Source organism: Ursus arctos, unplaced genomic scaffold (assembly GCF_023065955.2).
Source record: "Ursus arctos isolate Adak ecotype North America unplaced genomic scaffold, UrsArc2.0 scaffold_1, whole genome shotgun sequence".
In the NCBI taxonomy this organism is placed as follows: domain Eukaryota; kingdom Metazoa; phylum Chordata; class Mammalia; order Carnivora; family Ursidae; genus Ursus; species Ursus arctos.
The window spans coordinates 49,367,888-49,392,879 of record NW_026622763.1 but is presented as its reverse complement, the minus strand read 5'-3'; the positions used below and the strand labels follow the sequence as shown (position 1 = coordinate 49,392,879).

General features: G+C 37.3%; 1 protein-coding gene and 1 non-coding gene across 3 annotated transcripts; one reads left to right on the top strand and one right to left on the bottom strand.

The window, feature by feature from the left end:
* Positions 1-60: 60 nt before the first annotated feature.
* On the bottom strand, positions 61-23,698 carry BBS5 (Bardet-Biedl syndrome 5). 2 transcript variants are annotated; one of them, XM_026492601.4, is made up of 12 exons: positions 23,520-23,698; positions 21,224-21,306; positions 17,539-17,604; positions 16,582-16,631; positions 16,322-16,449; positions 12,422-12,557; positions 9,713-9,808; positions 7,492-7,554; positions 5,509-5,643; positions 1,567-1,650; positions 624-647; positions 61-471 (listed from the first exon to the last, which is right to left on the bottom strand). In XM_026492601.4, exons 1-12 carry the CDS (start codon positions 23,576-23,578, stop codon positions 370-372), a joined length of 1,026 nt encoding a protein of 341 aa, XP_026348386.1. In that variant the 5' UTR covers positions 23,579-23,698; the 3' UTR covers positions 61-369. The 2 variants fall into 2 exon arrangements, with proteins under 2 accessions (XP_026348386.1, XP_057174413.1); XM_057318430.1 differs by lacking the exon at positions 23,520-23,698 and adding an exon at positions 23,162-23,476.
* On the top strand, positions 14,871-14,974 carry LOC113250968 (U6 spliceosomal RNA). The gene has a single exon (XR_003314287.1). It is a non-coding gene; the product is annotated as a U6 spliceosomal RNA (small nuclear RNA).
* Positions 23,699-24,992: the final 1,294 nt, after the last annotated feature.

Genomic DNA, 24,992 nt, shown 5'->3' with positions numbered 1-24,992 from the left:
ATTTTGATTACTCTGTAAGAATAGTCTTATGCTTTTAAATAATACTTTCAAAACATTAAATGGTGCTGCATAAATTCTTTATTAAACCCAACATGATACAGTCATTTATTATCTGCAGACTAATAATTTACAAGCATTAGGTACAAAATAAACATATTTACAAACCAGATACATTTTGATTACAATTTTAAATTTAATTTTTAGAAAAGTGGCAATAAAATTAGATAAGTGAGTTCTTCCTTAATCATTAAAAAACTCTTTCTTAAAAGCTTTTTCTGTGAAAGTAAAAACTATTCCATGCCTTATAGCAGGCGACTAGTATCTTTAATCTTGAGATATCTTTAAATAGAAATCCAGCTCAACTCAAGATCAACTCATTACTTCCCAAAGTCCCTGTAGGGTGAATCCATCCTTCAATTTCTCTATTGCAAGCCCCAGTTCTTCTGAAAATACAGGTTCACGATCTTGTTGCTTTTTGGGAGATAAGAGGATGAGATGGGAGTAGAGAAGGTGGGCAAGGAAGAAGAAAAAAACAAAAAATACGTTTCACATAAGTTTTGTGAATACTAAATGCTGGAATATAGAAAGTTTTTTTTCATATACTATAGATAAAATGTGCTTACCTTATTGCCATCAGCAAAATAAGCCTATAAAACAAAGAAAATTATATTTCACATACTTGACATATAACAGGTCAGTGGACTAAGGAACAGGTAATTAATTTACTAAACAATTGTGTAACTAAATGTAATTTACATTCTGTTCCCGCGTGTCTAATGGTCCTCTCACCTCTCTTTACTACACTAGAAGCAGATTTCACTTCTTCCGTCAATCATTAGTAATGACTACAAGACTTATGCTTTGAGCTCCAAAAAATGTGTTTTGTAATTTAATATATAATTAGCATTGTTAACGAAGATAAAAAGAATGACTTAGAAGTATAAAATTTCATCCCTACTTTTGGTTTAGAAGAAGGTGCTGGCAAAACAAAACAATCAGTGCTTCAATGTGTCAGCAAATGCTGTAGTTTACAATTAAATATTTTATATTAATTTCACACTTGTTTAAAAATATTTATTCCCAGAGTGGTATGCTGGCCAGATTCACACACTACACTACATAGAAAACATTAGTATTATTTTGGCTATGAAATAATACAAATTCAGAAACAGGAAAGCTCATAGTTTAAATACACTTTTTAATATAATATACCAATAAATTGAAAGGAAGTCCATCTCATAAAGATCAATAATGAAAAGTATAGATTTTAAATTAATTTAATTAACTATTTAACCTGTTTTATTATTCTAAGGTATGAAAAAATGTTCACAGATCTGAAATTCTCTCAATAATAGTGTTCTCAAACTATTTCCCCGTTTGGTCATTTAAAAGTAATTTCACACAAAGAAAAAATCCTTAACTTAAAAAAATTACTTTCTAACTCATGTTTAAGATAACTCTCAAAAGTCTGAAGTTCTATGGTGTTTTATACACTTAAGCCACTACTTAAACATGACCCAGATAAAAAAAATCATAAGAAATTTAGCAGCTCTTTGTCATGCTCACCACAAAAGCGTCCGTGTGATTGTCAGAGTCTATTTCTACATCATCTTGAATCTGTTCAACTGTCAGAGCTTCTAGGGGCTGTGGCTAAAAATCAGTAGATATTAAAATGCATCAAGGAAAAAAATGCATCAAGGAGACAATATTAAACAAATAATTTTAATAAAATGTGCTGTGAGAATTGTAAATACTTGTAAAAGGATAAAACAACTGAAAACTACTCAAGTCTTAGAAAAATCATTGTATAATTTATACTCTATTAAAACTAACTTGAGTAATAAATCAGTTAAATCTAAGCTTTTAAATCTGAAGTCAATACCATCAAAAGTATTAAAATGACAAATTTACACAAACTTAATATGATACATAGAGATATACTTAAAGAAAAAACTCTCAATGGACTTAATCTGATTTTCTTTCACATAGTTTAAAAAAACTAAGTTTTGATAAGAGCAAATTTTCAATTTTCTTTAAAATAGTCATTAAATAGAATTTGTGAAAAGTAAAAGAATTCAGATTTGCATGGCATATTCCAATGGTAAAGCAGAATAAAATATGGTGCTGATATTAATTCATTTTTAAAATGTTTTAGTATTTCTGGTGTGTTAGGCACCATGCTAACACTACCAAGAGTAAAAAGTCCCTGCTGCTATCCACAAAAGGTTTGTAGTCTAGTGGGGATGGAACAAAGGATAAAACACAATTATAAATAACTAAATATTAGGTTGGAACATATGAAATTGCCATTTTTGTTAGTCAAAATGGTCAAATATTAGTATCATATGGTTCAACCTATGAAAAGTAATTGTAACAAATGCAGTATCTATTATAATAAAAAAGTTTAGAGACAGGACTTCTGGCTTGTGAATCCCAGAAACTTCCGTTAAGAAAAGAATGGCATGTAGTCTAGGCCTTTTAGGATGAGGATGACTTCCATAGGTAGGATTAGGGGAAAAGGTATTTCTGACAGAGAGGACTAGCATCAGCAAAGGTGAGAAACTTCAGGATGTGGCTGAAGAATGATGAATAATCCAGTATGGTCAGAACAGAAGATTCACATGAGACAGAAGCAGCTACGCAGGGCTATTGTATTGAACAATCCCAAGGAGCATCATTCACACTAAAGTCTATGTTTACTATGGTCTCATAGTTGAGCAGTGCACAGCCTGTACAACCAGACACTGTGGCTGTGCAGATAAGGTAGGAAATGTAGGCTGGTGTTCACAGAAATTCTTTAATACCAACCCAAAGAATTCAGACTTTATCTATATGTAACTGGTGGGACGGTGTGTAGGGTAGAAGTATATTCCTTGACAAGAGTGACCTAATCCCTTAATCTGAGGATTGCCTCAATGTTTCAACCACAGAGTTGTGTGACTGTGTACAAGTAACAACCTAGCTAAGTGTCAGTCTCCATAACTGTGAGATAAAGATAATAATAATGCTATACTTCATAGCACTGTTGGGAGGATTAAATGAGATGATGTGTATAAAGTTTTTAGAGCAGTGAATGGGAACAATAGGTGTTCAATGTAGTCATTCAACATCTATGAATGTTCACTAAGCGCCTATTTGTGCTAGTTCAAATTGCTGGAGATACAGTGGTTAAAGAAAATAGATGAAAATCCCTGACTTCATGGAGATGATTTATAGTGGAGAAGACTGATGAGTGTTACCAAATATAAAGCAAGTAAGTGAACAGGGATAAGGAACAAAAAAATGATGGAGGCTGCTGTTTTAGATGGTGGTCAGGGAAGACCTTCCTGAAGAGGTGGCTTTGGAGTGGGGACTTACATGAGATGACGGAGTGGGTTATTATGGCTGGTTATTATTATGTACTGGGGGCCAAAAAAGAAGAGAAGAAATGAAAGGCAGAGAGAGAATGGGTAGGAGAACTAACATACTGAGTGTCTCTCAGGTGCCAGGCATTGCACAGATATGATCAATAATTTTGTGAGAGAGATTATCTTCATTTTTAAAAAAATTTTTTAAAGATTTTATTTATTTGAGAGAGTGAGAGCGAGAGTGAGAGAGCACGAGAAGGGGAAAAGGGCAGAGGGAGAGGGAGAGGGAGTAGCAGACTTCCCGCTGAGCAGGGAGCACGACATGGGTCATGACCTGAGCCGAAGGCAACCAACTGGACCTTGCAGATTATCTTCATTTTATAAGAAAATTGAAGCTCAAATCTGCCTAGAATCACAAATAAATGGTGAAATTAGGACTAAAGTCAGGTTTGCTAGGTTCCAAGGACCAGGCATGTTCTACAATATTATTATGCAAGCAAGAGTAATAATGGTAATTGTGGTTTGAGTGAAAAGAAAGGGATAGGAAAAGGGACGAGACTGTATGATTGAATGTGTAAAATAAGACAATGAGGAAAATAAAAAAATGAAATCTCTGAAGTTTTGAGCACAGCTGACTTTGCCAGTGCTAAAAATAAATAAGTAGAAAATAGATGCATCAGCAGGATAGTGCTTTTGAGAAAAATGATAGCATTTTAGGTATGCCAAGTTTGAGATATTAAAGTCCCAGTGTATCTTACAGACTTGGAAAATTACTTAATTAAATTACTAGGACAAACTTTTAAACGAGAAATTCAATTTATGCTGTTTGGAATGCTCATTTATGTGAAAATATTCAAGAATATTTAGAACCATGTTCATCTGCGAGAGTGTGTCAAGATCAGAATAAAAGACGGGGGAGTCATCTAACAGAAGTACAGGTTGAGGAAACCGGAAGAGGGCTGATATTCCTGAGGCATCTACAGAGAAGACAGAACGAAAGGGAGAGTGCTGAAAGAAGCGCAGGTAGGGAGGAAAACAGAAAAGGATGGCTAAAGATGTGAAAAACATGACTATATGTATAATACAGTGTCAGCAGCCCAGAGACAAGTTTCAGCTGGAAGGGAAGGGGGATATATAGAGAATATTACGGGGAGAGAAAAAGCTAGCAAGGAGCGCTACCAGGCAACAAGGGTCTGTTTGAAGTCAGAGGGTGTGAATTTGAACTTAGCTGCCCAGCCCTACTTCCTGATCTTCTCTGGTCACATGCTGCAGTCCAAGAGTAGAAGAGATATAGATAATACATGTGCTGTCTGATGGCCTCAACATGCTGAGCACCAGCAGGGACGCTGTTGGAAGAGTGGTGGCAAGGGCACCATCACAGTGTACGGTGAGGGCGCCAGCAAAAGAACAGACAGCAAGGGAGCCTGTGACAAGAGTGGTCAGTGAGGGCACCAGACACAAAACCTCTGGCCAGAGTACCTCTGACAGAGCAGACAGTGAGGACATCTCTAATGGAGTGGCTGGTGAGGACACCAGTGACAGACCGGATGACAAGGGTCCCAACTGGAGAGGCTGAAGAGTAAAGTCAAAAGAGAGCTGACGTACCTGGAGAGCAGGGTGGGTTTGGGGAAAACCCAGAAATCATAAGGAAAGCAAAGAGCAGACATGTGGATGTGATATTGAAAATATTTCATAACCAGCATGGCAGAGGCACTGATGAATAGGGAATGGACCAGGGCCACACTGATGGAGCAGACTCCTGGAGGTGCTATACTGCAGGGCTCTGTGGGAAAAGCCCAGTGTCTGTGAGGCCTGTGAGGTTTGCCCAAATGCTAGTGGGAGGCAGAAGTGGAATAAAAATAAAACAGAGCGAGAGACTGAAGTCTGTCCACATCAGAGGAGCCTTGCACATGGACACCTCTCTGGATAAACTGCTCTCCTAGAAGTGCAGGAATGAATGACGAAGCAGCCAGTGAGAAGACGGGTAGATGGCACAAATTAGTGATGGCCGAGGGGTCATGCTCTCTGAGCAGAGTCTGTATATCCATCATTTTAAACACAGTTCAAAATTAAATTGTACACAATGTGTTTATATCTGAATTTTATAGATTGTGTAAAAGCAATTCAGTAAACTCTTTATTTTACATACTGAACAAAATACCTTTTCTTCCATCTCATAATCAACTCCAAATATAGGACTGGCAGAATAGACTTTGTGAAGTGAATTGATTTCCTTAACTGATTCTTGTAGTTTTTCCACAGGATCTATTTTAAAGCCAAGAACATATCCTCCACTCTGTAAGAAAAAATAATGAAAAAACAAAAAACAAGCCTGAGGAATGGGTATTTACACTATATGATAAACTATGCTCTAATGTCCTTATTTCAGAGCAATATAGGTAAGCTGATTTTTTGATTAAAATTTTTGTAATGAAAAACTTAAAGCATATACAAAAATAGAAAAAAAGGGTACAAGTGTCCATGTAGCCATCATCCAGCTTCAATAAGTAGCAACATTTGGCAAACTCTTTTCCATCTTTAACCTCTCCTTTCCCCAAATCTCCTCCCCTCACTCAGGATTATTTTAAAGCATATCCAGGTATCACATCACTTCATCTGTAAACATCAAAGATGATGTTTTAAGATTTTAAAAAAATACACTATAGATTGTGAAGGCCAACAAACTAAGTTTTTCTTGAGCTAGACCTTGAAAAGGAATAGATCATATATTAAAAGAAAGGGAATGGCCCAGCTGAGGCTAATTCCTTGAAGAATTAGGGAATAAACCTGACCAGGACGGGTTGTTGTTGAAAGTGTTAAAAAATTAAGTAGCATACTGTGAAAGGTGAGAGCATAAGCTTTAGGTTGAGAGCATATACTTTTGAGTTTAAATTCTGGTTTTATTATTTATTATTATTTTTTTAATTTTTTAAAAAAGATTTTATTTATTTATTTGACAGAGACAGGCAGCAAGAGAGGGAACATAGGCAGTGGGAGTGGGAGAGGAAGAAGGAGGCTCCCAGCGGAGGAGCCTGGCATGGGGCTCGATCCCAGGACTCTGGAATCATGCCCTGAGCCGAAGGCAGACGCTTAACGACCGAGCCACCCAGGCACCCCCTAAATTCTGGTTTTAAAACAAATTTACTAGCCTTATTATGTTGGGAAACATACTTTCCTTAATCTTTTAAGCCTCAATTTTCTTTTTCATTCATTCGTTTGTTCATTCATTTATTCATTTATTAATTATGTTCAGTTAGCCAATATATAGTACATCATTAGTTTTTGATGTAGTTATTAGCTGCATATAACACCCAGTGCTCATCACACCACATGCCTTAATACCCATCACCCAGTGACCCCATCCAAGCCTCACATTTCTAATCATAAAAGTTATCAAATTGTTGTATTAAATAAAATAATGTACACATGATATTTGACACAGTTCCTGAAACATAGTAAGCACCCAGTAAATGGAAGCTACAAGTCTGCAGGCCAGGGGAAAGGAGTGAGTAGACATTCATATTTACATTTAGAATTTAGAAGAGCACTGATTTTACAAATAAGTAAATGTTTTATTTAAATGTATTTCTGCAAAGATCTGGCTCATGGGGCATAGCAACTATAATTAGATACAGTATAATCTGCATATGAGAGTATAAAATCTCAAACAGGGTGCGTATGTGTGTGTATTTATATATATGTTTTTCAATGACATTCTTGTCAATCAGTCAGACCTGAATCAAAACCTATCTCCACCACTTACTAGTTGTGAGACTGTGGGCAAGGTTCCTAACTTCTCCAAGTCTCAGTTTCCTTGAATGTAAAATGCGGAAAAATAGTAACTGTATCATAGGGTTGTGTAAAGATTGAGAGAATGCATGAAAAGTTCAGTGACTTAACTCTGTCATTAAAAAATGATAATCATGATGATAATAATGGTTATGTCTGCCCAAAAAAGAAACTTTTATAAAAAGATTTTTCCTATGTGGACAATTAGTATATGACTTTAAACTCTTTATTTAACATGTTAAAGCTAATATGCTTCTTGGATGTAAACTGGTTACTATATAAATAAAACAAAAAAATAGACTGTCACATAGTTTAAAAAATCTATTAAAGATTAATAAAATTTAAAATATCTTACCTGCTGAGAGCTTTCTATGACAAGAGCTAAACCAAATTTTGAATCTCTAATCTTTATTGAACGCTAGATGTAAAATGAAAAAGAAGAAAATGCATGTTTTTATTATCTGATAGTAGTGATTCTTTAGCACAAACAAGTTTTTCAACTTCTACACAGTAACTGCTTTTCATAGTCTAAAGAACAGACTTCTCCCTCTTTCCTTCATTATATTCCCATAGAAATCAAGTAAATGAAAATGCTCATACTAGAAATAGGCTGCAAACTTGTAAGGTAATATAAAGAAGACATCTCTGAAATATGCACAAATTATCCCACTCAAATATCCCCCAAAATCAGGGAGTCTAAAATTTTTCTGAGTATTTTAAACCAAAGGCCGGCAATCTTTTAGTACTGGAGAGTGTTTTTTGTGGTTCCCAAGGCTGGGTTAGTTTTTAAAAGTCACATGAATATGACTGTCCTAGTGACAGACTGTGTTGATATCAGATTGCAAGTTGTTTGGACCAGGCTGAATTCATTCCAGAGGCCATATTTGGTAACTGTATTCTTAAATAACAAAAAGCGTCTATCTGAAGAACGAAGAAAAGCACAAGGTTGTTTACTACTCAGTAATTTTTTAGTATAATAGAGATTAGGTCAGACGAGCTATAACATATGTAAACCATATAAAACAGCAATGAACAATACAAACACATTTATCAAATACCTATGGAGACTCTATCGTATCTTCCCAGACACGATTATAAATTCTTGTGTTTCTTTAGATGACCAGAAATGATTTTCTTCCTATCAGATTCTATGATTTCCTGCTTAATCTCTAACAGACTGAAACCTCCTTGATGGCAGGAACTGTGTACTGGTTCATAATTTTCATGACTGTATTGCTAGCACCAAACACAGAGTAGGTGCTAAATATTTGGCAAATGAATGATCTGGTATTTTAAAGTAACCCAGAAATCAAACAATTTAGCAAAAGATAGGCTTGGGAATAGTTAGCAAAGAATCATCCTTCTTATAAACCAAGAAATCTTTTTAAAAAATGACATTTTCCAGATATCACATACATTGTGTCTATTCAATAAATATTTGTTAAAGAAACTGCTTAGTGCTAAGACTACTTATATCCCACAATAAGGGCAATTATCATAGGAAAACCACACAGGATTTTCATTGACTATTTTTATGTTCCATCTAATTTGCACTAGAGTCCTATAAGTAATTTCCTTATGTAAAACAAAATTCTTCAGTTTATTGGAGTTTACTATTTGTTTCACTGAATCACATACTTAGAGTAGCAGCAGAAGAGATAAAAAGAACCACTTTTACTCTCAAAACAAATTGGTCTCAGATGTAGTTAGTTCTTATTCTGGATTTTAACAGAATTAATAATTTAACAGAATTAATAATTTTAATTGAACTTAAGCTAAAATCATTATCACTAAAAACCATCTTAATTCCTTTCACCAAACCTGTTGTATGAATCCAGCTTGTACTACATCCTGTATCTGAATACAGTGAAAACAGTTCATTCACAGAACTAAAGAATTCATTCTGGCTTTAAAAGCAGTGTTAAGGGAGCCAATACAGTGTGTGTGGATCAGTGTGTTGAATCCATGCAAAGAACCACTATATACCTGCCTCATGAAAAGGTTATGGAAGAAGGACACATCTCAAAAAAAAAAAAAAAAAAAAAAAAAAAGCAAGGAAAAGAAAAAAAAAAAAACCCACATTTTAATCTGTATGGTGACTATTTTTTAAAAAAGATTTTATTTATTTACTTGACAGAGAGAGGGGGAGAGAGAGAACAAGCAGGGGGAGCAGCAGAAGGAGAGGGAGAAGCAGGCTCCCTGCTGAGCAGAGAGCCCAATGTGGGGCTCAATCCCAGGACCCTGGGATCATGACCTGAGCTGAAGGCAGACGCTTAACTGACTGAGTAACCCAGGCGCCCCTGTATGGTGACTATTAAAAATTTTAAAATCCAATATATTTCTCTTTTAACAAAAAGTTGATATTGGTGGGGTTTTCCTTGAATGTAAGTACCATTGGGTCTTTTCTATGTTGAAATTATGAATTATCAACATTTTAAAAAGTCTGCTCTCAGGTACACTGCTGCCACTCAAAAAGAGGGAGACAGAATTCATCTAATCCTGAAAGTTCTATTAACTAGTGAACAGAAATTATTTATTCTACATTAAAATAAGGTCACCCAAATGCATGCACTTACAATTTGCAGATATGGTATGCTGACGTTAAAACTGTCATTCATATTTGCATGCCACACAATTCTCACGTTGGTAATAAAAAAGGTTCCTAAATTTCCCTGTAAAAGATGAGAGATACATCAATGATCATTTGTTTGAATACTTACTCTTTATTTTCTAAACACCAGAATAATTCTCATTGTCACAGTAGCAGATGGAGTATTAATGACTTCATTATTCACTGGATCGAAGAACAATTAGATGACTGAGGGCCTGGATTCTGAAGTTAGACTCTAATCATTATACCATCAGTACTTACAGTTGTCTGACCATGGGCAAAAATTTGTTCTTGGTGCATTGTGTCAAATATAAAATGGAGATTTGATTAAATAACCCCTATAAATAAAGCCCTTATCGCAGTGTCTGGCACATAGTAAGCATTCTGCAAGTGTTAGATCTTATTACGACTATTGTTCAAACCCTGGGATACGTTAAGACAAGGAAATTGTGGTAAGAGAAAGACAAAACGTATGTGATAACCCCCATTAGTCCACAAGAGATGTTTTATGGCTCTTTAACACTAACTATAAATCAAAACTGTTTTCCAATTATATGGCCCTTCAACATCTACTCAAAATCACTCCATTAATGGTAGCTAAATGGTCTAAAAAAAATCTTTAATACCCAGTACATGGCACCAAAATTAGCCACCTTTACCATTTATCTATAGCGTCATCCACCGCTACCCCCACCTCCTCCGCACCATATACTCCCAGAGGGACTTATTTTATATGGTGAGGTCGGGCACAAAACATTAACTTACAAACCCACAACCTGAAAAGCCCTCTTCTGGGATGACCAGGTTTGATACATCAGAAAAGACCACCTATTTCTTAATTACAATTAAGTTAATAAACACATGTGTAAGTATATAGATAATTTCCCTCCTTTACTCTCATCTTGAAAAAACCTGTTATACAAAAATTTTTAGCTCCCTTATTCCTGGCCCACATCCCATTAAACAGTACTAACTCTAACTTTATAAGGAATAATTATTTATGTCATTCTTTCCTCTTAATTTAGGAGAAGAGAGCAACTTGCAAAACTCCTAAGGATTTATTCCAAAAGAATAGGAGGGCATATTTTATATTCAATAAACATAAGTTAGGTTAACAATAACAGTCCTATTTTCAGTAAAATATTTCTGATAATCCTGAACATCTTAATTAATTAATTTAAAATGCCAGGTGTGGTGCTAGATGGTAAGGATCTAACTATGAACAGAGTAATTCCACCTCTATCCTTATAAAGCCTATAATCTAATGTTGGGGTACAGACAAGCTCTGTATTTTAGAGCAGGAACAATTTGAAGTGGTAATTAAGTACAGACTCCATAAGCAACACAAAAGAAAGCTTACAGACAATGACATCTAAGCTATGACCTACAGTAGAGATCTGTAAACTATGGTTTATGGGACAAATCTGGCCTGCTACCTCATTTTGTATGGCTCACAAGCCAAGAAGCCGTTTCTTGGTCCCACAAACCAAGTTTTACATTTTTAAATGGTTGGAAAAAAGTTAAAAGAATAGTAATTCATGACACATGAATACTGTATGAAATTCAAATTTCAGCGTCCATAACAAAGTTTTATTGAAACAGCCAGGCTCATTTGTTGCCTATGGCTGGTTTCACACTACAATGGCAAGTCTGAGAAGTTATGACAGAAATGGTATGACCAGCAAAGCCTAAAATATTTACCATCTGGCCCATTAGAGTAAAAAGCTTGCTGATTCCTGATTAGGACTTATTTAGATGTAGAGCTGTCTATATACTACAGAACCATTATCAGAGTTTAAAACTAGAACTTTCCAAATGAGCAAAATTTAATTACAACTTAAGTTTATGATTCAGTGTTTAGCAAGAAGCTCTCATTTAAATGCTATAGCTTTACCCCAGTGGTTATCAGTCTAACCTAGGTTGTAACACACACAGAGGCTGGAAACTATTCTTATGTAAGAGAAAATTTTTCTTTAGAAATTGATGTGTTACTTATTCCAACTTAGATATTTTAACTGGTCATAACTTCAAGAGCAGATGAGAAGTTATAATAATGGATGTAGGAATCACCAAATGAGTTATATGTTTAATTCCGTAAGGGCCAGATTTTCTTTCATTTTTTTTTTTTTTAAGATTTTATTTTAAAGTAATCTCTACACCCAACATGGGGCTTGAACTCACAGCCCCGAGATCAAGAGTTGCAAGCTCTTCCAACTGAGCCAGCCAAGTACCCCCAAAAAGACCAGATTAAAAGTCTTCCATGACTGTCCACCTCATGGCTTTCCTCCATCAGCCTAAGTTATCAAGATATTAAGGGTAGTGCAGCATGTGGGGAAGAACGCAGTTCTCAGACGAACTAGATGTATGAAGTCACTTAATTCTTTGGGGTCTGAGTTTTTAATCTTTAAGTGAATGGAGACTGAAAAAGATAATCAATCTCTCAGGGCACTCCACTTGTAAATTCTATGTACAACAAATGTTGCTAAAAAGAGCACAAAACCATGAAAATGTGAAAATTGGAATATTATTTTATATCGAGAGCTATATTGCTGATTTATCAGGAGATATAATGCTAATTTTAACAGAGTTAAGTGAATATTCAAACTCAATGATAAATGGAAAAATGATTACCAAAGCACTGACCCAAGAGGTTCATTAGCTTTTGGCACAATACCTGATCACTGGATAAATTCCATACTCCATTGATTTTATCATATACATGTTCTTGTGGTAATAATCTTAGCTGCTTATTTTGAATTAGTGCACTTCTCAATTTAAAATCACGATACATTTTAGAAGTTTCATATGCTCTATAAAAAAGAACAAAGACCAACCCAAACTGAAAATGTGGTTTTCCTAGGTTATGTTTACTTATCTACCAAAATATACAATTGTTAATACTTACATATATCACTCAAATAATTATCACAATAAATTAAAAAATTTGCTTTTCAATAAGTTTTGGTGTCACAGTCTTTTATAGACTTTACCATTTTAGTGTAGTATTTACATATTTTATCTCAGTAACCTAAATTTAAAGGTCTAATTTTTAAGACAATGTGTATGGTACAGCACAAATGAGAGGAAGCATTTTCTCTTTAAGCTGAAAAACAATGCTTGCATATAACAGACATGGAAATTATTTTTCCCTATCAAAATGCTTCCCTCCATTTCTGTTTTAGTCAAAGGCACCTTTAAGTGAAAGGCACAACTGGGAGTCCAATTCTTTTTCTCATTGCAACTGCAAACATGCTCACAGCTACCCCTATACAGAAAATTGGAATGAATCTGTATTAACTCCAAAAGGGACCCTAGGAGACTGTGTATCTGTGTGCAAGTGTACGTGTGTATATAACATCCCTCTAACTTTGTTCTCTCTCCTTGCCTTCCTACTGATAAATAATCAATACAGAAGATGGTTCTGTATTTATTAGTTTTGATTAGTTCCTTTTAAAGATTTATTTGAGAGAGAGCAAGAGAGAGAGAGAGCACACACAAGCAGGGGGCTGGGCAGAGGGAGAGGAAGAAGGAGAGGAACAGAGAGAATCTCAAGCAGACTCCCCGCTGAGTGTGGAGCCCCATCATGGGGCTCAATCTCAGAACCCTGAGATCATGACCTGAGCCAAAATCAAGAGCTGGGATGCTTAATTGACTGAGCCACCCAAGTGCCCCTGGGTTTTATTATAACTTTTTGGATTAGTTTTTTTATAACATTTGATTAATTATAATTTTACCCCACAAACTCATAGGCTAATTTACCCATTTAATAAAACTGAAGGATTTTCTTAGCCTGAATAACTTTAGAAGTCATTTATATAAATCATAATATTCATTGTTAAACTTATGATTTTTACTTTAATTAACCTAATATATAAATTGTGAAAGATGAGGATTTGAGCATTTGCCTATAAATCTTAATTTCCTTTAGTGCTATAATCATCAATATTTAACCAGTGGACAAAATGGAAACTATTTATGCTGTGAGTTATTTGTGGGGGAACACTTATTTTTATATTATTGAAGAAAAGCAGCTTATATGCTCCTTTCATACTCCTCTTCATATTGTATCTCTAACTAAAGTGAAATAAAGAGCTAAGCCTTAGATATATGTACAACAGAAATGAAAAATATTCATAATAGCTAAAAAGTGGAAACAATCCAAATGTCTATCAACAATTAGTGAGTAAACAAAATATGTTCATACAATGGAATACTATTTAGCTATAAGAAAGAGTGAAGTACTGATATATGCTACGACATGATCAGTGAAAACACTATGTAAGTGAAATAAGTCAATCATAAAAGGCCACTATATTGTATGATTCCATTTATATTAAATGTCCCAAATAGGTTAATCCACAGAGAAAGAAGTAATTCAGTGATTGCCAGGAGCTATGAAGAGGAGGGAATGGGGAAGGACTATGGGGACTAAAGGGCTATAAGGGTTTCTTTCTAGGGTGACAGAAATATTCCAGAATTGGGTAGTGATGATAGCTGCACAATATTGTGAAATACTAAAACTATCAAACTGTATACTTTATTTTTTTAAAGGTTTTATTTATTTATTTATTTGAGAGAGAGCAGAGTAAGACAGAGCACATGGGCGGGAAGTGGGGGTGGGAGGGACAGAGGGAAAAGCAGACTTCCTGTTAAGCAGGGAGCCTGATGTGGGGCTCGATCTCAAGACCCCGGGATCACGAACCAGGCCAAAGGCAGACACTTAACCAACTGAGACACCCAGGTGCCCCTCAAACTGTAAACTTTGAAATGGTATGGTAAATTTTCTATTACATGAATTATATCTCAAAAAATTTAAACCATTATGTAGATTAGAAAATCATCAACAAAATGCAAAACCAAATAACTAGGAAACTAAGAAATAAATTTGCAACATATATGACAGATGAGGGCATAATTAAGAAATTTATAATAGAAAGCTACAAATAGCCAAAAAAAGGAGAAAAATGTCAACACCACTAGTAATAAAGAAATGCAAATTAAAACAATAGTATATAATTTGTGTGTGTGAGTATAAATTTGTATATATGTATAATAGCCTATCATCTTAGCCAAGCTTTTAAAAAATCATAGTACTTAGGGCTGGTTAAAAATAAAGAGCTAAGGTGCTCACCTCAGCAGCACATATATTAAAACCAGGATAATACAGAGATTAGCATAGCCCCCGTGCAATGATGACAAGCATATTCATGAAGCATTCCATATTTTCTGCAGTTCCCTAGCTAATTGCCACCCTTTGTAGATTAACTCGGAGGAAATGATATGAGCACAACATGCAGCTCTGAATAATGAAATTGTGATATTTTATTAGAAAAATATTCCTGCAAAGCAATTTATGACATGTGGATGAGGCTGAGTTACACCTGAAAAATTATGTGCAAATATCTCGTTTTTACATATCTTGGAAATGAGAAGATGTCAACTTGCATTTCCTTATAGAATTAAAAAAAAAAAAAAAGCAGGGCACCTGGGTGGCTCAGTTGGTTAAGCAGCTGCCTTCGGCTCTGGTCATGATCCCAGGGTCCTGGGATCAAGCCCCAGGGTTCTGGGATTGAGCCTCGGGGTCCTGGGATCGAGCCCGAGGCAGGCTCCTTGCTCAGCAGGGAGTCTGCTCTTCTTCTCCCTCTGTGCTCTCGCGCTCTCTCTCAAGTAATTAAAAAAAATCTTAAAAATGAGAGCTAAGGTAGTGAAAAGAATTTAGAAAACAAATGAACAAAACAACCACAAAAGAAAACAACAAAACTCTTTAGGGAAAATACCCAGACATGCCTTCTACTGCTAGTAAAATAATCTTTTTTTTTTTTTAGAGATTTTATTTATTTATTTATTTGACAGAGAGAGAGACAGCAGCGAGAGAGGGAACACAAGCAGGGGGAGTGGGAGAGGAAGCAGCAGGCTCCCAGCATATGAGCCTGATGTGGGGCTTGATCCCAGCACCCCGGGATCATGCCCTGAGCCAAAGGCAGACGCTAAACAACTGAGCCACCCAGGCGCCCCTGCTAGTAAAATAATCTTAAAAAAAAATTAAAAAGATTTATTTATTTTAGAGAGAGAGAGAGAGAGTGGGGGAGGGGAAAGGGAGGGAAAGGGAGTGAGAAACTCAAGCAGACTCTGCACTGAGTGCAGAGCCCAAGGTGGGTCTCAATCTTAGGACCCTAAGATCACGACCTGAGCCAAAACCAAGAGTTGGAGGCTTAACTGACTGAGCCACGCAGGTTCCCCTAAAATAATGTTTTTTAATTCATTAACTGAATGATCCAACCTGGTTATCTACATTGAATGAACTCTCTATTTCACTGTAACTACCTTGTTAGCTAATTTAATAGAATTTTCAGTAGAAATTTTTATGAATCTTCAGTAGTCTTATGTGTTTTATAAATACTTTCAAAGTGCTTATTAAATGATAATGCAATATGTTCTTCTATATATCTTCAGGGTATTGCAATTTCCTGAAATTGGAGGAAGACAGTACTACAATCATATACTTTATCCTCTAAACCTTTATATCACAGAATTGCCTTAAAATTATACAATAATCCATAAAGTATTACCATACCTGTGTACTGCAATCACAGAAGTAAAAAGTCTAGGACTTCCCGGAACCAAATTTGTAAATATAAACTCAAAACGAGTACTGTTACATTTTGTTAGTATATAAAGAGCTTCAGTTTGGCCTCGTAATTTCTGTAAGGAGAAATTTATTTAAAATTTCAGATTTCAAGAGCAATTTCTCATTTAACAGTGAAAACAAAGTCCAATCTCAAATATCTAATGTTTCTTCACTATATATATTTCAATAAGATTTTTCAGACTTACAGAGTTAGCAGTCCTTGTGGTAATGTTCAATATGCAGTTGTAACCAATAGCTAAAATTCAAAAGCAAAGAATTTCAAGAACATGATATAATAAACTGAGAGATAAAAAACTCTGTATACAGAACTTTAAGTTTTAAAAATTAAATATACGTAAAGCACAACTTTAAAACATTTTAATAAATTACTACAAATTTAAGTTAAATAATTAAAAGAACTAGAAAGTAAATTCTGCTTCTTTGGACAAACAACATTCATAGCTTCTCTGAGGAAGAAAGAAAGGAAGTTTGCTTCTCTAAAACCTATATAGGGGGCGCCTGGGTGGCACAGTGGTTAAGCGTCTGCCTTCGGCTCAGGGCGTGATCCCGGCGTTACGGGATCGAGCCCCACATCAGGCTCCTCCGCTATGAGCCTGCTTCTTCCTCTCCCACTCCCCCTGCTTGTGTTCCCTCTCTCGCTGGCTCTCTATCTCTGTCAAATAAATAAATAAAATCTTTAAAAAAAATAAATAAATAAAACCTATATAGAACGTTTACTGAACATCCTAGCACCAGTACCTCAAGAAAAAAGGTCTAGCTGGACAATCTAAAATAATTTTTAAAAATAAGTAAAACAAAATTTAACACAATGAAAGGTTGTACTTTTATTAGAATTTAGATCTCCCTTCTTTGGGATTAGTTGAAACAGGTCATAGCAAGTTGTCAAAGATAAGCAAAGAACAAAAACCATTCAGCGTAAAAGCACTAAATCTCATGTATGTCCAAGAGACAAAATGGACTGAAAAATATTTCTTTTGCAAAATGGTACAGTCTGTGATTAGTCTAGGACTGCTAAAGTTTTTATCAATTTAAGTTTTCTGCATATTTCACAGTACAGCTTTTTTGGTTATCAACAGCCACTGTGCAAGTTCACCTGACAAAGTATTTTTTTTTCTTTAGTGTTATCCAACAAAGATACTTACAAAGATTGACTCTGGGTAATGCCAAAGAATGCCAGATGATTCTTAAATTTGTTACTAAGAGTCTACCTAAAAGCAAACACACACACACAAAAATAGGTTACTTTAAGTAAGGACCCATTTTCACAGTACAGAAAGAGGGAAACATGGAACTTCTAGCTCAGTAACAGCAGTAATCCCCACAGATGTTTTCATACATTTATCAACTAAATATGTTTATTGCTCATATCTATCCTGTGTAAGGTATACAATCCCAGAGAAACAAAATCTGACAGTTACAGAAGGGGTGCAGGTATTCAATGCCAATAACTTGGTTTGACTCAAATCAACAGAGAACTGTGTACTGGAATTTTGTCTTGGTGGAAGCTGTTCTGGGAGTCCCAGCAGGTCATATGCACAACTGAGAATGAGTATGGGATAGTATAATTACAAAGCCATTTAGTGAAATCACATTTCTCAAAGGACTTTCATATATACACTAATCTCTGCCACAGGAGTGCTCTCTAAACAGTTCTCATTTACATAAGCCACACTTATAAACCCATTTTTTTTTTGCAATAAGCAAAAAATTTTGGCTCATATGAAGTTATGGCCAGGCTGAAGTCTGCTTACGGCTTTATGTTTTTCATTCCTAACCTCAGACTGATGTTCTTAACTGAAATATAGAGTTAGATAAACTTCATTTCCCAAAGTGTGTCTTATGAAACAGCAGTCCCTATAAATGCTCTAGAAAAAAAAAGTGAAGTAAATCTGAGTATGGTAAACTATGTATCTTACAGATTTATAATACAATTAACATATTAGCATAGCTTTGTGATAATCCTGAATAAAATTCTCTTAACTTTGTTTAACCAACATTTCTTCAACAAATTATAACCATAGAATTCTTTTGATGAGTAATCTATAGCCAGGTGATTCCCCTTCCTCCCCGAAAACCCCTAGAATATCCAAAATCAGAGAAACTCAGCTTGTGGGAATGCTAGAGTGAGACGGAATAAGGCGGTTAAAATAAAGGAAGGCATTCTCAAGAGAAACTGTGGAACATACTATGTTTGACAAAAAAATAAATAACCCAGCACGGCAAGAGTATAAGGTTCACTCAAGATCATAGAAGAGTAGACACTGCATCTATTGGTTGGGGTCAAACAGACAACAGATGGCACACTTAAATTAGAATAACGAGGTTTATTTATAAAAGGACTTATTACAAAGGTATGAGTGGGGTTGTCAGGAACCATAAGTGAGTGCTGCAAACCTGTTACCACCCCAGGCCCAGTGGGACAAGGATAGGGAACAGTTAGCCAAATCTGGAAGTCCTGCACAGCTGAATACCTTGAGGAGAAAGAACCAGGGGAATAAATACCCAGACCTCACTCTCCTGCCTCCCTTTGATCTTCCGGCATGGCTCTACCAACCCAAAGCTAGAGTGCACAAGGAGTCCCTTGACGTAGTCTGTATATGTCATTTTCCCAGGGCAAGGAGGAAAGGGTGATGGGTACTGGACCTGGAGGGACAAATGTAAGCCAGTGGTACAAGCAAGACAGACTATTTGTGGACAAACTATTTTGTTATTATAGATACACTGATCTATGTTTTCCTTATTTCATGTAAGTAACATTATATCTCCACAACTGGGCTATAAGCCCAGGACATCTTTTGATTCTTTTTGATATTTGTCTATTAGAGGATTCCAGGAAAAATTATGGAGTGGTAAGTAAAGCCACTGACCAATTCTGATTACCTATTTTTCAGTTCTTTGATACATTTCCTACAAATCTCTAGCATTCTTATGTTGCCTCTTTCTTGCTGAAAGGCCTCATCCTATAGTTACAAACCCAGTGTCCTAGGCATGGACTTTTCTCTCTGTCTTTCCGAACACTAAAATATAATTGTCCTTGTTTTTCCTAATCTCAAACACTGAAATATGGCTGTCATTCCCATACAGCTTCAATGTGCAAAGCTAATCTGATAATTTCATGTTAGCGTACTTACAGTTGAAATGGATTAAATGTGCTAATCTTTTGGGGGTATTTATAGTTTTAACATGAACTGAACTTAATGAATGCCTTAATTTGGTCATTTTCAAACTGCTGGAAAGGAAAGGAAGAAGAAGGCTAGAAGGCAGGAGTCCCCTTCTCTTTTCTACCTTCTTATTAACCAGAAGCTCTATTACACTCCTGTAAAATTCCATTTTCTGGGGAATTGTTTCAGAGGTGAGTACACATACAGTTATTTTTATGAATAGGAAGATTTCAGGCACTCACCGTGATGGATACTTCTGGCCAGGGAGGTGTTTTGCTCTCTCTATTCCAAAGTGCTAGTATAAGATTCTGTACTCAGTGAGTACTCAATGAATTGAAAAATGTTCTATAAGCCATAGTCTTTGTATGGACTGGTGGATGGACTGTTATATAAGAGTCCCTGCCAGTCTGTAGAACAACCAAATTTTCTCTTGGCTTCCTTAAATTAATTCAGGTCTGTCAAGATCCAGGTATCTAGAGATTATTATTCCACCCTCAAATGTCCTCAAAGGCACAAATTAAGACTTCTTGTTTGCTGCTAAACCCTCATACCTCACTCTCACCTGGGCCTGGCCGACACCAGGAAGCATTTCATAAATGTGATCTAAGCATTTTTTTAAGGATGAGCCCTTGCCATTGACAGGTTCTGCCTGTAGCTGGTGGTGATAGGTGCCCTTCACAGGGAAGAAAGGCCTAAAACTAAGCCTGCTGCTCACATTCCACCCCAGAGCAGACCAGAAGAAAGACGCAGAGAGCAAGTGGCCACTTGAAAGGCTGCATGGGCACGTTCTCCTGATGAGGGTTATTGCACAGACTCTAGGATTTACTGATACTTCTCACCTGAAAGAGGTCTGCTCCTTTCCCCCCACTTACTCTTCTTTCAGTAAGAGGTTTATGACCCATCCTCCTAAACCTCCTTTCCTCTAAAAAACCTTTTCAGATATACTAGGCTGCCCACTCATCCCTTGTTTTTTTTTCCAAAAACAACAGTGATGCTTACAAGACCTGGTCACTGGACACTGGCTCTAAGTACAGCTGTTGTATGCAGCCTGGACTTTTCAAAGTTCCATACTTTGGGAAATCTGGTTTGAGAGGAACTCCAGAGTCCAACTCTGGCTGCTCCTCAGTGACATACATAGATGTCTCATAGGACTTTCATGCTTAACCTACAAATAGACTTCATAATATAGCACTAAATTTGCTCTCCACATGTCCATCTCCAGGTGTCAGTCTTGGGGGACTGTGAATTACTCTTGGATTTCTTAAAAGGAAGCATGGCTCCAGATAGCACAGCTATGACCTACTTATGTTCCATGCCCTCACATTCTTTGTGTGGGGAGGCAGATTCAAAAGTCAGAACTATCCCATGCCCCTTACAAACAGGGATTCCCGGAGTTTTAACAGTTATGTTGGAGAGAGCTGATGTCAAAACTGAGATTTACTGAAGGACCAAAGTTCTGAGGAAGAACCTGTATTCTCTGGTTATAGGTATAATACCCATCTTTTCTTCTGTTTAAGTCTGAGAAAAGTCTTATGTGGATTTAACTCTTTCACTGTCACAATTACAGTTACATATAATGCTGTTTCATATCTTATTCTCCAGCTATTATGAGTTAACAATTTTAACTCAAACCAGAAATATAAAACATATTAGGAAATGTACTCACCTCTATCCCCATTATTTCCTTTGGTGTCTTCAATTGAATCTAAACAATCAATAAGGACTTCTCCAGGTCTTGTTTTCATTTGTCTAAAATAAATATCAAGGTTTTAATAGCTACAACTATACACACTTACAATCTAGTTAGGGAGAAAAGAGACATATGCATATAAAACAGCCAAGAGTATAAATGATACGGTACCAAATGCTCATGCATTTGAAAATAAGGGCTTAAAAACTTTAAGAATCTGGAGACCAGTGGGGCCTGCAATGACCAAGGACATGTAGAGAAACCAGAACTAGGAGAGGTAGGATTTGGAGAAGTAAGAGAGAGAGGGAGGGGAGTCCATGATTAAAGACCAGAAAAAAGAAATGACAAGAGAATGTGGAAAGATGGGCCTGGCTCGGGAGGAAGATTCATGTTAAGGCGTACTGAGAAATATATGCCACTACCTCTGAATGCTAGTTGGGTAGGTATGGGCCTTGTCCTGTGGACAATGGAGAACCCACAGAGGTTTCTGAATAGAGGAGAGGTGGTCAGGCAGTCACGGAAGGAGCAAGTTAAAGCAAAGCATCGTCAGGACTCGGTAAACAATTAGATACAGGGAATAAAAGGAAATAAAGAGTGAAGAATAGTTTGCTGACTGACAGAATGCATTCCGGAGTGTCCCAAAACAAACAAAAACCTAGCAGAATATGTGGTAGAGCCTTCTAACACCTTCTCCATACAGCTGATTCAATTACCTACTGAAAATACAGATATGATCATAACATAACTTTCCTGCTTAAGAGTCTTCCATGTCATCCCACTGCCTAGAAAATGATGTCCAAAATCCTCAGCTAAATATTTTATAACCTGGCTAATCTACCTTTCTGTTTGTTCCTCCATCCTCTACCTGCCGACCCTGCCTTCCAGCCAATGACGTTTATACTTCCAAGACTCTGTTCTTAATGTTTTGTTTAGTTTTCTTATTTTTCTGGAATACTCTCCTGTCTAACCTGACAAGGCCCTGCCCAATCTTCAGGGTTGAACTCAAATATTATTTCTTCTTCAAGGCCTTCCCCAGGCAAAATGAACTATTCCGTTTCTATGATACCCCATCTTTTTGTTCATTTTTCTCCAGGATGGTATTTACCACATTTTAAAAAATAGTTGTCTATGTGTATCTCCTGCACTAAAATCGGGGCCAGGTGTATCATTTTCTATTATTTTTGTATCTCTAGCTATCAGGACAGTACCCAGTACCTAGAACATAGTAAGTAAGCATCTGCTAAATGTTCAATAAAATGGAAACCTTCATGAAATGGACATTTGCTTGGATTAAGAACCCTCCGAGAGTAATAAAAGTCATAGAATGTGTGCAATATGTAACCATCATTCATAATTTTATAAATTCCCTTCCCTCACAACTTCTTAAAGGATCTAAGACCATGTTAGTATTAGATATCTAGCCACAACTAAGCCTGGGAAATTATTTTATTTTCTAAGGTTTTGGTCATGATAAGGAATCATAAAAAGTGGCTAAGAAGCTTCATATCATTAACCCTAGAACCTTAGCTTCACGGTCTTCCAACAGTTAATATCTCAATGGGCGAATTTCCCCCCTTGGCCTTTGGGTAGGAGGATTTTAAGTATTCTCTCTTTAAAGCATTTTGGATACCAGACCTTTATCTGATATGTCTTTTGCAAATATCTTCTCCCAAAAAACTTAAAAAACAACAACAACCACCCAGGGTTAATGTTGAGAGGTTCCAAAAAGTAGCTCCTTCTTCCCATTGGTGATTTAAATGAATAACGAGATGGAAGCTTATCATGGAAATAAAGTTTGCGTGGTTAGGAATTTTGGAGAATGCTTATTCCCACCTCCCTTGTTTTACAGGCAAAGAGGCTCAAGCTTAAAATGACGAAGCCTAAGGGCCCACAATGTGTGTCGCTTTTCCAGACCTAGTTTCAGAACCCCGGTCTCCTGAGTCTCTGCCGAACGTTCCTGCACCATAGGAAACTGGGCACTCCAAGCTCACTTGGGTGTACCGGACCCCCAAGCCCTAGATGGTCCCGGACGTATTTGGGCTCAGCTTCCCGATAGGTGCCCGGGGCCAGGTCGGGGCCGGGGATCGCACTGCACTCAAACGGTTTACTTGAGAAGCGTTCCCGCAGTGGCCAGGCCAGTCCGGGGTCTCCCGGAGAGCCGACCGCAGGCTCAAACCTCCTCCCGCTCTCGCGAGGGCCGTGAGCAGTGGGGGCGCAGGCTCCTCCTGAAACCGCGTTGCGGCGCCCTCTACAGGTCCCGGGAGCGACTCACTGCGAGGAGACGTCGAAGCGGACATCCCGGTCCTCCCAAAGCGCGTCCAGCACCGACATGGTGACCGAGGCCCAACGGTGGCACTCTCCACAGCGGAGGAGGCCGAGTGGCGTCTCGCTGGCTCCCAGGCAACGGGCCGCCTCTGTCACGACGTCTACGGCGGGCGCCGAGATCCAAGCTTCCTGAGGTAGGGTGCGCGCTTTCCCCCGCCCCGTCGCGTCATTAAGCGGATTTGAAGCTCCAGGCCGGGTTGGGCGGCTCGGAGAAGCTAAACTGGCCCGGGCCCAGGACCGTGTGCTTGACCTCTGAGTGACTGACTTTCCTAGCCTCCAAACACACATCCTTAAGACATTCCACGCTCTCCGCCATTTTGCTCAGTCAAGAAATTTAGACTTAAAATTCTCAATTCTTTACCCGGCCCCGGCCAGATCTGGTCCTGCCCACCTGTCTGACCTATTTCTATCCGATCCTTTTGCCTGCATTCCAGCGAAGCAGGGCCCCCTTTCTCTGCCAGTAACTTTCTTTCCCCAGATCTCGCATGACCTGACCTCTGTCGCTTAAGTCTCAGCTCAAATGTCAGCAGAGGCGGTCCCTGATCTTTCTGTCACTGTACCCTGAGCACCCCGAGGACAGGACCTGATCTATCTAGTTTGCTTTGAACAGTAGCTGGCACAGAGTAGGCACTCGAAAACTTTTCGAATGAATTAAAAACGCCTTCCTTCCCTCAACTTCTGACAATTCTTTAAAGCAGTGATTTTTAAAGCGTGACCTGGAGATCCCTGGAGTTCCTTATGATTCTTTCAGGGCACCTACAAGGTGTGCCTATACGCACAATAATATGAAGACATTCTTTACCTTCGTAACTTATTTATTCATCGAATGTACAGTGGCGTTTTCCAGAGGCCATATGATGTGTAATTGTATATGGAAGCAGGTATGAGAGTCTAGCCGTCTTCCATTAAGCCAGATATGAAAAAGATTTGTAAAAATGTAAAACAAAGCTACTCTTCTCACAGTTTTTTGGATAATGTAATTATTTTTAAAAATGCTACGTACATTGGGCACCCGGGTGGCTCAGTCAGTTGGGCGTCTGTCTTCAGCTTGGGTCGTGATCCCGGAGTCCTGGGATGGAGTCCTGCTTCCGCCTCCCTGCTCAACGGGGAGTCTGCTTCTCTTTCCCTCCCCTGGCTCGTAGCACATTCTCTCTCTCTCACTCTCTCTCTCAAGTAAATAAATAAACTCTTTAAAAAAAAATACTATGTACGTTAACATATAATGAGTTTACTACTTTTTAATGAATCAGTAAATGAAGTTTTAAATGTCTTATTAAAAAACAAAGCAGATGGCATCACAGTGCCGGACTTCAAGCTTTATTACAAAGCTATAATTATCAAGACAGTATGGTACTGGCACAAAAACAGACACATAAATCAATGGAACAGAACACAGAACTCAGAAACAGACCCTCAACTC